At 38.3% G+C, this 15,500-nt stretch overlaps 1 protein-coding gene across 1 annotated transcript in view; it reads left to right on the plus strand.

Annotated features, from left to right (window-relative positions):
* The window catches only part of LOC124053221, a 30,953-nt gene extending 15,694 nt beyond the window's left edge, over positions 1 to 15,259 (plus strand). The window contains exon 6 of the mRNA XM_046378254.1: positions 15,108 to 15,259. Coding sequence (XP_046234210.1) covers positions 15,108 to 15,259 — 152 coding nt within the window. The remainder of the gene's footprint in view (positions 1 to 15,107) is intronic.
* Positions 15,260 to 15,500: the final 241 nt, after the last annotated feature.

The raw sequence follows: 15,500 nt of genomic DNA on the forward strand, positions 1-15,500 counted from the left end.
CATAAAACTCAACCCATGCTCCCTGTTCCTTCAGCATCATTACATTTTTCTGCATCTGTATTTAGCCCTGGTTAATTGCTGTTTTTAATATTCATAACTGTATTGATAAAATACATTTTTGGCAATTTAAGAGCCATAAAGTAATTCAACAGATGAACTCAAGACGGGGGAAGAGAGTGAAAGAGAGAGAGAGAGGCAGAGTAAAGAGAAACAGAGAGTCAGAATGAGAAAAAGAAGGAGAGAATTTGAAAGTGGTTAAAGTGAGAAAAAAAACGGAGAATATGCCAGTGGTTTGTGACAGGCTCATAGTCCAGAGAGGTTCTCTGAGGGACTCTTCTTCAGTTTTCTTGGTGAGAGTCTGCATCTGTGAGCTAGCATGTCTGCAGGTAGCAGAGCTGGGCAGCAGATAAGGATGACTGACAGCTTGGATTTTCATCTGAAATCATCTCACTATGGTTTTTTTTTCTTTTCTCTCTATTGGGCAGCTGAACACAAACAAGTTTAAAAGAAAAAGAGAAAGAGCGAAAACATAAGCTCTACCGTAGTTGCCAAAAAGTTACCGGAAAAGTTACATAGTCTCACAATATCACAATATTCAGCCAACAGATATGTTTATATTTTTTTTTAAATAAATTTGGCAAAATCTGTTGGGAGGCATCGCACTCAGTGACTGCTATTGGGAAATGACAGAAAAAAACAGATTTAAAGGATTATGGAATGAATCTATGCATACTGTCGTTATTAATTCAAGTTAAGCCATAACTTATATGCATTATTAGGGATATTGAAGTAATGTACAATAGAGTGTAAGCTTAAATATAAGGATAAATAAAGGAATAAGTTCAATACAGTTAAAAAACAGTCTAAAAAAAACTATTCAGCATTTAGTTCTGTTTCAGTACTTTGATCACCTTGTCATTGCAGTCAATGTTTAGTTTTATATATATATATATATATATATATATATATATATATATATATTGTATTTGTCTTAGCCTATATATTCTACTCTTTGCCTATCTATTCTAATTTTACCTAGCTTATATTTCTATTTTTTTATTCAACTTTTCATTTCATATTTTTAATAAAATACCCTACCAATTGCTCCCGGGACCTGAGTCCTAATTTCGTACCATAAGCATGTAAATGTGAGCTGGTGTGACAATAAAATTTCCTTGATCCTTGATCCCTGATCCTTGATCCTTGATTCAAACCTAGACCTTGCATGTGCATGTGTACATGTTTTCTAATGTCTACACATTTGGTATGCCGATTATGAATTTACCAATCAATTGTTTAATCAGTCAGCTTAAGTTTACTCCCCACATGGTTCAGATTTACAGATTTTAAATCTTTAACCTTGACCTTATAGTTCTTTCTTTTTTTATTAAAATTCTAATTAATGTTAGTATTGTCTCACAGAGAAAGCATTTTATTTAAAATGTCTTATCATGTATCATGCTATGATATCCCCTCCCAGCACTGCCTGGTTCCAAACTTTTCAGCTTCCCATTGTTGAAGAGAAAAGGTGGTTAGCCTGCTGTCAGACCTGTCAGTGTGACACACCTGGCTGCTATAGAATGAGAGCAGGCCATCCTACGAGCAGAGGAAGCTGAGGCCTGTTTGTCCACTTCTGCAGACACAATAGGGAGACAGTGAGAGGAGCTTATCACACTGAATGTAGCACAAGAAAATAACTTATTTGAAAGCAGAAATGTAATTATAAACTAGCCAACACCAAGATGCCCTGTAGCTTTGCACAAGTGCTTAGGCTGCCATTGCCATTAACTACTACTGTATGATTGACTCATTCATTATAAAGCCTATTCACATTGGACCAGAAAAACATGTAGGGACATGATGTGATTGGAAATGAAATTTATCTCCCATATCTATGAGTCAGTGTTTACTCTAACTTAATTTGTGCTCCTCCTCTCAATAGGCCTATATGCTGAGCAGTTAGGTGATGAGCCTCCTGAATTCACACCTAAAATGATATCAGTGTCTCTCAAAGAAGGCTGCTGAACAAGTCAAATTATACAACAACAATCAAGGAATCAACGCCACTAAATGTTTTCAGTTAAATGGATATTATAACACTACAAACTGAACATTGTTACATTTTCAGTTTTCAAAACTTTCAGTTTCATCGCAGACCTCCTCGCAGAACTATTCTTACTTTCAACAAAGACCAAATCAGGGTTTCTTGGACTGTAAATCCACTCAAAAAAGGAAAAAAAAAACAAAGAATCACCTGACTGTAGAACATTGGTTTGTTATTAACACAGTGTTATTAACAAAGAAAAGAGAAGAAAAGGAAATAATGTCTAATTCAGTTACTATTACTGTCACATCTTCTTTGGACATGATGTAGGTAATCAGTGGCAGAACAGTATTTTTCCAAGATAGCAGCCACACACACACACACACACACACACACACACACACACAGAGCTAATTATCCGACCACAATGTGGAATATATTGCTGTGTTTGGATGCTGAGCAGAGAATAGCATTAGCATACTTTACTCAGCTGACATCTTTGAATTGTCAACAGAGTATCCTTCTGTAACTAGTCTTACCTATTCACATGCACACACAAACACACATGTACATAAGCACACAAAGGCATGCATGAATATATGAAGACAGTATGTTCACCTACACATTGCACATGTCACTGTCTCTTGCACAAACTTGCCCACACAGCATACTGTCACTATGAGGCAATCTTTCTCCTTCAACATCAGCGGGCTTTATTATTATCATTATTATTATTGTTATGATTAGGATTATTATTAACAATATTGTAAATGTAATTATAATGTAAATTTTGCATTCAGTAAGATTAATTCAGCAGCTTCTCAGTAAAAGTATTAGTTTTGCTTATTCTTTATTGTCTGCTGTGCCACATTTAATTTCTATCAATATTAAATGTGAATATTGAATGCATAATCACAACATGAAGTATAAAAATTCCAGGAGGACTGGAATGACTTTTTATTTAATTTATTTTGAGGAAAGTGTAATCTTTGGCAACCATGTCAAAATAAAAGACAGATGAATACATGTATATACAGACAGCTGTATTATTGATGCCAGCCATATATTTTGTTTGTTTGGCTGGAGGACTGGTCGGGCTTCACAATGAGCCAATGCTCTATTTTTTTAACTTGAGACAAATTGGATTCCTTTTCTTAACTTATTTATTAGCTTTCTGTTTCTCAGTTGTTTTAAATTAAATAATGTAGATGTGCAACTTCTAGTCTTTTTAATCAAACAGAGGATGTACTGTATGTGGTGCTTGGATTCATCAGAGACAAAGTGCAAAGGTTTTGTTGCTTGCTCATATTATTCTATCCAGTAATGAAAAGTGACTAACTTCATTTACTTAACTGCTGCACTGCGAGCACAAACACTAAACCACTTTTATGACATTACAGCAATGACTACATTAATGCATTAGTACTTAAAAGTCAACAATAGAGCATATATTATTCTGGCATATGAAATTCTGCTCTACTTTACTTTTGGTACTCAGAGGAAATTTTGATGCTTTTATTTTTGCACTTTTGACTTGACTTTAACTTGTACAAGAGTATTTCTGCTGATCTGATCTGTGTGGAAAGTCATCTCGACAGTGGTTTCAACTCTCAGCATCAGTTCCTCCCCATCTCCTCTATGGTTTTCACTCACTGCCCATTTATCCAGCCACGTTGGGCTAATTAAAGCAAGTGGGTGAGCAGATGTAAACCCACTATGGACCACATGCCAACGCAGGCCACTGGGGTTTTGGAGAGAAACTGTTACAATTACAGTTCTGAGCAGTGGCTCCTGATTTGAAGCGTACATTTGATGTCTCTGACCCCCGTGAGACCTGAATGAGGTGGCTAACTGTTAAAAACACAGAAAGAGAGAGGGGGGGAGGACCTGAGTGCATCTGCATTGTTTTTTTCACCTTCAGCTCCATGAAACGGTACTTGTAACAACCTTTGGATCTAAAGAACTTTATATCACCAGAGAAGCTGATGTGCTGTCTGGGCCATTGGGTTGACATGGTTTCAAGAAAATGTTGTGCTTACAGTACAAAATACAACACAGTGTTAAATATCCCCTTTGACCAAGCCGAACGCCATACCCAACATCTTATATCTATCTATCTATAGAGAATGTCTACTAGTAACAGACTGTCTGAATTGACATTAGATTGCAGTAAGGAAAGAATGTGTCACAGCAAAAAGTAAATAGAAAAAAAATAATGATAATAATAATAATCACCTCTAAAGGAATAGGTACCAGAGTTTTATACAATTTCTATAAATTTAAATTTAGCTTTATGGAAAGTTTCAAGATAAACCTGCACGTTTTGGTGTGCCTTTTATTGTAACCAGTTCAAAGTACACCTATGCAGTAATTATGTTGTTTAATCAGCATGTTAATATGTTGCACCTGTCAGGTGGATGCATCATCCTGGTAAAGGAGTTGTGATCACTAACACACATCTTGACGAGTTTGGGAACAAAAACTTGAGAGCAGTCTTTTGTGTTCGATCTCTTATTTCAGCTTGTGAAAAAAAGGACCATATTTTTACTGTGCATACTTAACACCGCCTGAAGGAATATTTATAGCAGGTGGGGTTAGGCCTGCAAATTCACTTCATCTAAAGCTATGTATCTATATATTGTGTTCCTTTTGTAGCTATGCACTGCATTTATTACATTACTTATCTGTATGTAACAGTGTTTGAATAAATAAACTCACCCAAGATAACCTCCTCACAGCAAATAACTATTATAGGATATTTTGTTTGTATTTGTGCAGTGTTTGTCACTTCAACAGTTTTCCACTTTACAGTAAGGTTCAAATTGCCTATTTGGACTAAATTATGTATGTGGAGTCACAATAAACTGTGCAAATGTCACATTTATCTTTTTTGTGAGAATACACAAATGGAAGAAACAAATGAAAAAATCCAGCCACTTAAGTGCTGCCATTCCAGTGAGTACAGGGAAGACATTTTACTGTCCAGAGGAGAAATGCCTCGCTAATATGACAGACGTATTACCAGTAATGATCCACCAGACAAATGATGCGGCAGTCGATTCAATTTAACATCTACATTAGCCGTGTGATGTGATTTAGGGGATGCATGCACACTCATTTTCCACCACATACACACACACAGGCACCATCAATAAGAATGCATGCACTTTTTTACGCGCTTATGCTGAGTAACACGTGAATTCCATTTTTTCCCCTTCTGTCTTAAGCACACACACACATGCATACAAGTGCACACACATACACTTAGGCTGTTATGACTCCCATGGAGCTGAGCTTAGCAGAGATAATGATAATAGATGGAGCGGGCCTAAAGATTATTTCACAACCTTGCCAATATTAGCTCCTCATCCAGTTAGCATGCTGCAAGTGTTACATTAAGCAAGCCATACACATTTACACAAGCAACACATCATTTTACATCCTCTCTTTCTAAGAGTAAGATAGTCAGAGAGAATGAAAAGGTACATGTTTTTGAATGTTGTTCTGCAATGACACAGTTAGCCCCATTGTTCCACATGCAAAGTTCAAAGAGCTACAGACTCCTTAGCTCAAAATAATTCCGTTCAAAGAAAACTTGCTACACGTCAGTGTTAATTTCATTGACAAATAATATTCAAAAGCCAAATTGGGTTACGTCTTGTTTTTATTGGTTGACAAAAATGTCAGTAGATTTTGTCATAGTTTTGTCCTCGTGCATTAGTTTTTATTTACTTGTTGTCTCGTTTTGGTCTGAGAAAAAAAGGTTGTTGATGAAAACTATGAAGAAAATTATACTTCAACGAAACTAACACTGCTACACATATCCAATTAAATTTGCAACTAAATTATAATTGTCTAAATAAAGGTACTCAAACTTTGTCTTCTGAATTGCAAGTCTAACATCTAACATCTAAAATGAAATGGTGAATGGCCTGTATTTACATAGCACTTTGACTGTCTGACTGTCTTTGATGCTGTCTGACTATCATTCACCCATTTCCGCAATGATAGCAGATGCTACCATGCAAGATCCCCTGCTCATCTAACCACTACAATAAGCGGACACTTGAAGCTGGTTATCAACTTGATAAGTCAATGATGTTTGCGTAAAAGAGGAAGTGTTTGCAGCATATGACAACCACAAACATGGACAAATTTATTCACAGCAGAGCAGCATATTTTACAAACTATAATATGTGGGGAAGATATGGTGTCATATGGATAGGGCAGCAGACAAAGGTGGGGACCTTGGCGGTCCAATCCCAGGTCGTTAAAGCTAGCTGTTGGGACATGGAATGTCACCTCACTGGTGGTGAAGGTGCTTGAACTTGTACGTGAGGTTGAGAGATAGGGGTTGGAGTCTCCTCTTTTCTGAAGTTGCTCCAGGAAAGAGGCGGGGGGCAGGTGTAGGACTACTTATAGCACCCCCCTCCCAGCTCTCTGCCTGCATGTTGAAGTTTACTCCATTGAATGAGAGGGTTGTTTGTGCTTATGCACCACACAACAGTTTGGAGTATCCATCCTTTATGAAGTCCTTGGGATGGGCAGTGGAAGATACCCCTACTGGGGATTCCGTCGTTCTGCTGGAGGACTTCATTGCTCATGTGGGCAATGACGTGACCTGGAGGAGTGTGATTGGGAGGAACAGCCTCCCCGATCTGAACTCGAGTGGTGGTTAGTTATTGGACCTCTGTGCTAGTAACAGTTTGTCTATAAATAACACCATGTTCGAACATAAGGATGCCCATAAGTGCACTTGGCACCAGGACACCATAGTTGCAGGTCAAAGATCAAATCTGCAGTTGTATCAGCTGATCTGCAGTCGTATGTTCTGGACACTTGGGTGAAGAGAGGAGCAGAGCTGTCAACTGATCACCACCTGGTGGTGAGCTGGATCAGGTAGCAAGAGGAGGATGCCAGATAGACCCAGCAGACCTAAATGATCAGTGAGGGTTTGCAGGGAATGTCTGGCTGAGGACCATGTCAGGATCATGGTCTTCAACTGCCACCTCAGGTAGAGCTTCAGTGGCATTCCAGGTATGGTGACGGACATGGGATCTGAGTGGACCGTGTTCCATGTTGCCATCACTGCGATGGCTGTTTGGAGCTGGGGTCAGAGGGTCACTAGTGCTTGTCGCAGTGGTAATCCTCCAACCCGCTGGTGGACACCGGCTGAAGGTGTCAGTAATGACGATGACAAGATTTTTGTTTACCCTCGTTCAGAGAGAGAAACATAGAAAGAAAGACAGCAAAAAAATATTGTCTTTCTATTGTTTATATTTTTTCATGTCTGACATATTGTACAGATATAGACACTGAAACTATCGTGACACACTAGAATAATGTCAGTATGATATTCTCACTGTATTTTTGTTGAGAGCTGTGCGTCTGATAAGGAAAAATAAGCAAGATCAAATGTCTAGAGGACACACTGTTGCACGGCTGCTCTAACCTGTTAACATGGGTTCCGAAATGAAAAGGAAGAGTTTTATAACACACATGCTGCTCAAGCAGGCAGTGTGCCCCAGATGTAACAATTGGTCTTGTAAATGTCCTGGTGTATAGTGTATGGTGTATTATGGTGCTGTATGTACACCTTTTGTCGAAATATTACAATACACTTTGTCATCCTTTTTTTAATCCACACCTTACACAAAATCAGACAGTACAGATTGATACACAGCTTTAGTTGTTTCATTGCTCTACACATACATGGTTGTATAACTCTTGTTATTGCAATTGTTTGTGAAGTTGTGACTCATTGATATAACATCATGATGTTTCAAATACATGTTGTTAACCTAGCCTTTGCCTTTTGTGCATTATTATCCTGCCAATTCAAATAATGGGATTTAGGAGGATCTATGGGCAGAGGCGAATTATAAGATTCAGAATTATGTATGATCACCTGAAAACAGAACACTTGCTGTGTTTTCATATCCTCAGAATGAGCCTTTTGTATTACAGGGAGGAAGTCCTCCTCCATGAAGCCTTTTTTACACTACTGTTTCTACAACAGTGTAGAACAGACAAACCAAACAAGGGATCCAGAGAGGGCCTTTCATTTGAGTATTTGTGAGTTGTGAATATTTACAGCACCCTTTTCATCCTGTTGAATTGAGTATTTGCAGCACATGTGCTGTGAAAGTTATTACGATGTGGTTTTTTGTTTTTTTTAGGTTGCAATTGGTCAAGCTCTCATGGCCACCATAGTAACCCACTGTCTTCTTCCTCTGTGTCATAACAGTGATATCCAGAGAGGATTAACAGCACATATGTTTTCTTTGTCTCTACCCTACTCTACTTACTCTGGATGCAACTGTGTGAATGGTGAGCTCGAGCTCTACCTCTTGTGTGTAGTCTGCTCTCTTTGAAAGGCTCGATTGTTGTTGTCGGTTTTAACAAATAACAACCCAGAGTGTTTTTTCCTCTATACCAGAATGATCACGGTTACAGCCGGACCTTTGTCCAGCACCAACACCTCTAACTGCCCCACTATGACAACAGCTTACAGCTTAAATCCACAACACACAATAACACAATAACTAAGCTACATATAAACTTAAATATAGCAAGCCACTTAGCGTCCTCCCTTTCCATAAGCAATGAACAAATTATGATAAATAGCAAAAGCTTGCCCCACACAGTGATTGCATTATCACAATTTTACAGTTATTATTATTACATGTCTTACACACAGCTCTGTGGAAGGTGGGTTCATGTTAATGCACTTTTTAATTTTACATACAATGCAATGCAATAGGGACACAACAATCACAAATAATATTAATTTCAAAGATCCATAAAATTTAATTTTACACTATTATTGCTATAAAGTTTGCCTACAGGACCCTAAAAGGTGGGGTTAGATTCTGGAGAAGCATAGTTGATGGTATGGTGGTGGCTCATTAGTTGTTTATTGTTGAGTATTATTGTTGAGTGTAAGTGAGAATCAACAGCCAAAAATATCTGTATTTGACAGCAATTATCTTTCAACAGGACTGCTCACCCCACCTTAACACTGGATTATTTTTTTTTTCCATTTTGTTTAATGCAATCCTGATTTCAGAATAAGAATAACCCAAGGGTAACGGCAATAAACTACATTGGTTTATAGTAGACAATTTTATTGTTGTGCTATTTTTAGCACATATCAGGTGAAAATATGGCAATATGTTTTTCACGTCTGTGTTTTCTCATCAGCCCAGGCGTGAATTGGTTCTCCATCTACCCATCCAGTCAGTTTGATTCTGCTATTCTTAGTTGGTCTGTCTGCCACTGTGGTCCCCCTGGACGCTGTGCCTTTAGACAGACAGTTCCCATCTGACAAACCATTCTTACCTCCCAACCAGACAGGATATATTAAATTGGTCATGGTGGAATTCAGCTGCATTGTGTTTAATTAACACCAGACGTCATTCTATAAGAGGCTGCTAGGAGACGTAAACATCCCGAGGTTTCCTCCTGGCTCACAAGAGTGATGACACTCAGTGATGATTAGATGACAAAGTGTAATATGAAAACTGTCTGAAGCATTCAACAAGTGACAAAAAACCCAGTGGATGGGAGAAAGAGACTAAAACTGCCACAATTAACATTTAAAATACAGGTAACTGTTTCAGTAAAACCCCTACATCTCATGTCCTTGCCCTTGCTTGGGCATGAGATGTTCAAGGAGAGGACAGTTGGAGAGGTTTGGAAATTGCACACCAGAAGAGTACTATCCCGAAACACCCCATAGCCACCCTATCAGACAGAGCTGGCCCAACTGTGATGCCACAAAGAGATGAAAGAGATTTCAGCACAAACCATTGCTGCAGTTTTCTCATCAAGATCTGAAAAGATTTTAATCCACACTTTTAAATCCTCAAAAAGTTAAGGCCAGTAGCATTTTAACTGATGAAGATACCTTTTCTGCCAATTTTTTATCAGCAGTTTGTATTTATTCAGCAAAATTGTTAACACTTCTTTAAGTGGGATTGTGAAACGACACTCATTTTTAAGCATATGCCAATTGAGATTCACTATTCATTGGAGTTTATGCTATTTATTTTGCTAACTCTCTACTTAGTACATTGAAATTTTGGTGCAGTGTTTTGGAAAGCTTTTGGTAGCCGTTAAAGCACCGCTAGACTACATTCTTAACTTACTGTTGTATATTACACAACACAACACACACACAGACATATAAACACACACACACACAGACCAAGAGCCTCTCTAAACCACTCGGTCAGCCACAACACAGGTGCGATACAGAAACTTATACAAAGAACAATGAATGTGCTTTAGTGACTGTCAAAGCTCCGGCAGTGTCTCTGTGTTTCCAGCTGTCTGACAGCAGCTGCTCATGGCTGGTTAGCTCTGACTACCAGCTGGCTGTTCCTGCTACACTGAGCACTGGCCGTCTATCACGCTGTCAGTGTCTCATGAAGCCTACTGCGTCACAGGCTACGTTTCTACAAATTCGCATGCCCTGAACTGGTTATCCTCTGCTGCATTATTTGAACTTTCTTAGAGGGGGGCAACTAATTGAGTATGGGTGTGCAGTTGCACTTCAAAGTTTGAATTTACAGCAAACATGTTGTGTTTGTTATTGCTTGCTGTTATTGCTCTGACAAGCTTATATGATAATTAACATAGTAGCATAGTAGAAGTCAGAACAAAATTCTTCCTCAAACCTCTAGAAAGGATTTTTACATTTCATATCATGTCTCCACTGATGTCCAGTAGAGACATAACCTATAGCCAAGATATAACCTACAAGACACATGAGTTTAGGTTACTGTCAAATAACTGCACTCTCACACAAAGCAGAAGGCTAACCTCTGAAAAGGCTGCCTTCATACAATAACATGATAATCTGAATGTAATCTTTTGTACAGCAATAATGTGTCTTTATTAATTATTCTTTTCATCACCTGTGCTATCAGCTGATCATTGTATAAATGAAGACAAAAACACCTGACAAAGGTGAGAAATCTGTTATTGTGTAAGGTAATTCAAGATTCTATGAGAACAGGAACTGCTTTTAGATGCTTTCGCTAGTGCATTTAGCACACACAGATAGTGTGTGTTGCATTTATCTGCACTGAACAACTTCAATCCACAAATTGCAGTGAGACTTTACAACTGGCTAGTTGGTCCCAAAACTTTATAATTAACTTTACATTAGTATTACTATTGGTTCCGCCTTCTACGACTGTCACTTATGGGGAAAGGCAAAGCAGGATATGGTCTATGCCACACTATGCCTATGTGATGCCTTCAAATACCTGCAAGAAAACTGCAAGCACTCCACATGGGGGACATTTTTCTCATTAATCACTCCACCACACCAAAATTTTTCCTGCCCATCCGGTGGGGGAATCAAACCGGCAACCCTCCGATCACAAGCCACTTCTCAAACCTCTGAGCCACAGCTGCCCCCAAGCAAAACTGACTGCTGTGACAAAGTGAGCATGAAGGTTACACACTGTAACAGTCCAATGCAAAGCAGACTAGGAAGAAGGCTTTTCATGCCTCAACAGGTAGGACGGAGAGTCTAACTAAATTCCTTGATATCAGTCACAGATAGAGTGAGTTAAAGAAAAACATGAAGCATCCTGCAAATGCAAATGTCTTCAACAGACACTCTTCCATGAAAAGCCAAGCAAGATAAAATCCTTCTGGCAGGGTGCGCTTTTGTGCAGACCTATTTCAGGGGAGGACAAAATGACATAGATAAATTCCCAGCACTTTTTGCAAACTGAGCAGACCTGTTCTGACTGATAACAACTTAAGGAGAACCTGATCCAATGGTTCAAAGGGACCTATAACCACTGAGTGTAAAGTGCAGTTGCAGCAGTCACTAGCTAGCCAGTCACAAACCCTGTACCAGGCCATTCTTGAATAATGTGCTTGGGCCTAGTCAGGTGCCAGCTTGCTGTTGTGCCAATTTTTGGATCTTCTCATCGCTCAACAAAAATATTGAAATTTTTGATTTGCCATCTCCTCTCAGGCCTGTCAAGTTTGTAGGTTAGCATCATAAGTTTATTGTGAAGACAAGGCTTGACAGATGTGACACAATTTCCTTCATCTGTAGTGTGACTTCCGAGCAACCCAGCAAGAGCAGGTCATCCAGATAAATAAACATTATCCCCATATATTATCATCCCCATCCTGCATGACTTCAGAGCTGTGTACTCACGTCTGAAATAAGTGTGTGAAGCCAGGAAGCAACCAAATGGCATGGTATTTTCAACTCAATTCAATTTATTTGTATAGCGTCAAATTACAACAAAAATTGTCTCATGACACTTTGTATGTGAGGAGAATTTTAAACTCTATTCTGAATTTTACAGGCAGCCATTGAAGAGAAGCCAATACAGGAGAAATATGTTCTCTAATATGAGTTTTTGTTTGCACACGTGCAGCGGCATTCTGGAGTACCGTAGTTGGAGAGTCAACAGTATCAAATGCAGCACTGGAGGCAAGACCCTTATTTGATTCAAGTAAAAGATCATTTGTGACTTCGACCAGCGCAGTCTCTGTGCTGTGATGAGCTCTAATACCAGACTAGAAATCCTCAAATAGAGTATTATTGTGTAGGAAGTCACGTAGCTGATTAGTAACTGCTTTCTGAAGGATCTTAGAGAAAAAGGGAAGGTTAGGTTATCTGTCTATAGTTGTCCAAAACCTCTGGATCAAGAGTAATCTTTTTAAGGAGAGGTTTGATTACAGCTACTTTAAAGGACTGGGGTACATAGCCTGTTATTAGAGACAGATTCATCATGTCTAGTGAGGAAGTGCTAAGTAAGGGTAAAACTTCTTTGAGCAGCTTAGTTGGGATGGGATCTAAGAGGCATGTTGTCGGTTTAGATCAGGGGCCTGCAATGCGGCTCTTTCATCCATCTTCTGTGGCTCCCATGGCTAAGAGAGGGCAAGCATATTTTGTGGAAAAAGGATGTGAATAAAACAAAAACAAAGCAAACATTTTTTATTTTATTTCATGTATATATTAGGGCTGTGCAATTTAGCACGTTATTATCGCATATGTGTTAACGCAATTATTTTATCGCACTGTTGTTTTTACTATAATAATTATTATATAATATATATATATATATATATATATATATATATATATATATATATATATATATATATATATATATATTATATATAATAAGTCTGTTGCTCATCTAACCATTGCTCACTTGCTTACTAAAAAACTGAGTTAATGTATGATAAAATAAAAAATAATAATTGTTGTTGTTGACTTGCCCAGCCCGAATGCGTTAACGTGTTAACGTTGCCACAGGCCTGATTTATTTTTATAATGTTGTATTTGAAAATAAATGTGTAAGTGCCAGTGACTTTTTCTCTCAAAGTACAAAAGCATTAGGTGTTTAGGGATGTTAAAAATGGAAAAGAAAAAATTGTCATTTCCGTTTATTATTATTAATTTCATAAAAGTAATATATTATAATTCTCACATGTAAAGCATAAGTTTAAGGAAACTATATGTGGTGTTACTTTCAGTTTAGTGGTCAGATTTTGCGGCTCCAAGTGGGTTTTAATTTGGTGGGAGATGGGCCAAATGGCTCTTTTCATGCTTAAGGTTGCTAACCCCTGGTTTAGATGAATAGATCAGTGAATGTAGTTGATGAAGGTTAAGAAAAGCAAGATAAGATAGATAAGAAGATAATTACCTGTTTCTACAGCTACTTCCAAGGTTTCTGTATTTAAAGGTAGGTCAGTACTAGCCAAGGTTAGGAGGTGTTGAATTTTGTCTCTAATGAGTAAAATTTTAACATTAAAAAAGGTCATAAAATCATTACTTCTAAGGATTACAGGAATACAAGGCTTGACAGTGCTATGACTCTCTGTCAGCATGGTTTACAATCAAGTAATGGAAATTCAAAAGTTATTGAACAGTGGTCAGATAAAAGAGGATTTTGTGGGAAGACTATTTCATGTTCAATTTCAATGTCATATTTCAGAACAAGGTTGAGAATGTGATTAAAACAATACGTCGGTTTATGTACACATTGATAAAAGCCAATTAAATGCAATAAAGAGATAAATGCTGTACAAAGGCTATTGCTGTTATTTTCCAAATGAATTTTAAAACCACCTGCAATAATTACTTTATTTGTTTTCAGAACTGGACCTGATAAAAACTCTGTTTTCCAGTTTGTGTGTGAAAAGCTAAGAATAAGGTTCTCAAATGAATTCTGATTGAGTTTAGGCTTTGGACTGATTGCTAGTCTTGAGTCAAAAACTGGCTGCGACTCCACCTTCTCAGCCAGTGTCTCAAGGAATGTGAGCAGACTTGGGGGAGTGGATTCATTTCGATAACATATTCTTCGGAACAGAGCCAGGTTTCAGTTAGGCAAGATCAATCTATATCATGGTACGATATTATGTCGTTTACTAAACCAGCTTTAGATCACAGAGATGTTTAAAAGTCCACATTTAATTCTCCTATTAATTTTTTTTAAAACCATGGTGTTGTTGGTGTTAAATTTAATTAGAATATTATGTAGAACTTTTTTTTTTGTATTTGGTGTAATTAATTTAGGTGGCTGGGAGACAGACACAGTCTCTATGGTTTTAGGGTTGACTTGCTGGACACCACCTTAACAGCCAGTGGTTGAATGATGACAGTGGCTGTACATGTCATCATGGATCAGATTGGGTAGGGGTCCAGAAAAAACTATGGCTCACAAGAGCAGAAACTACTACTACAAGTGTACACACCGATTCATTTTAGTGACCTCCGACTGGTGCATCTGGGTGTTATTACCGCTGACATGTATTACTGTCTTACTGTGTTTAGGCTTATCATTCACCAGCAGTTTTTAAATAATATGCATATATGAATGCATTTGACTATGGTCACTGGGGTCGCTAACCACACGTTTCTCAATATGTAGCTGCCAAAAACCAGAGTTGGTTTCTCAGTGGGTGTGTCGTTGAGTGGGGAAAATTTCTTTAAAACGTGATCAGGTTGGGGGTGAACCGTGGGCTTTTGCTTAGGGCTATGCTTTCTTTGCACAGTTACCCTGCCTCCCTGCAGCCAAGGATTGGCTAGGAAGAGCTACACTGGGTCTGCCCGCCCCCGGCTACTGGGGATTGCCAACTCCTGTAGCTAAAGATTTGGTTTCCATGGTGCAGAGTATTTCCAATTCGCCTCGCCTCAACTCGCCTCGCTTCCAGTTCTGCAACTAAGCTACATTCATTACACATACCAATCTCACTAAAAGAGGCAGAGGAATAGCTACACATTTTGTTAATGTGCTGTGGTTGACTGAAGGAGACATAATTGGCTGCCACTAACACTTGATACATACACAGGTGAGAGTCTGGTCATCATGTTAGCCTTGTTCCACAGAAAAAAAGCTTTCCGGTTGGACTCCAAAGGATGAACATGAGAGCAATAATGCTCTGTAAATTGTACAATACGACTGGA

The sequence above is a fragment of the Scatophagus argus genome, chromosome 2 (genome assembly GCF_020382885.2).
Source record: "Scatophagus argus isolate fScaArg1 chromosome 2, fScaArg1.pri, whole genome shotgun sequence".
Lineage (NCBI taxonomy): Eukaryota > Metazoa > Chordata > Actinopteri > Scatophagidae > Scatophagus > Scatophagus argus.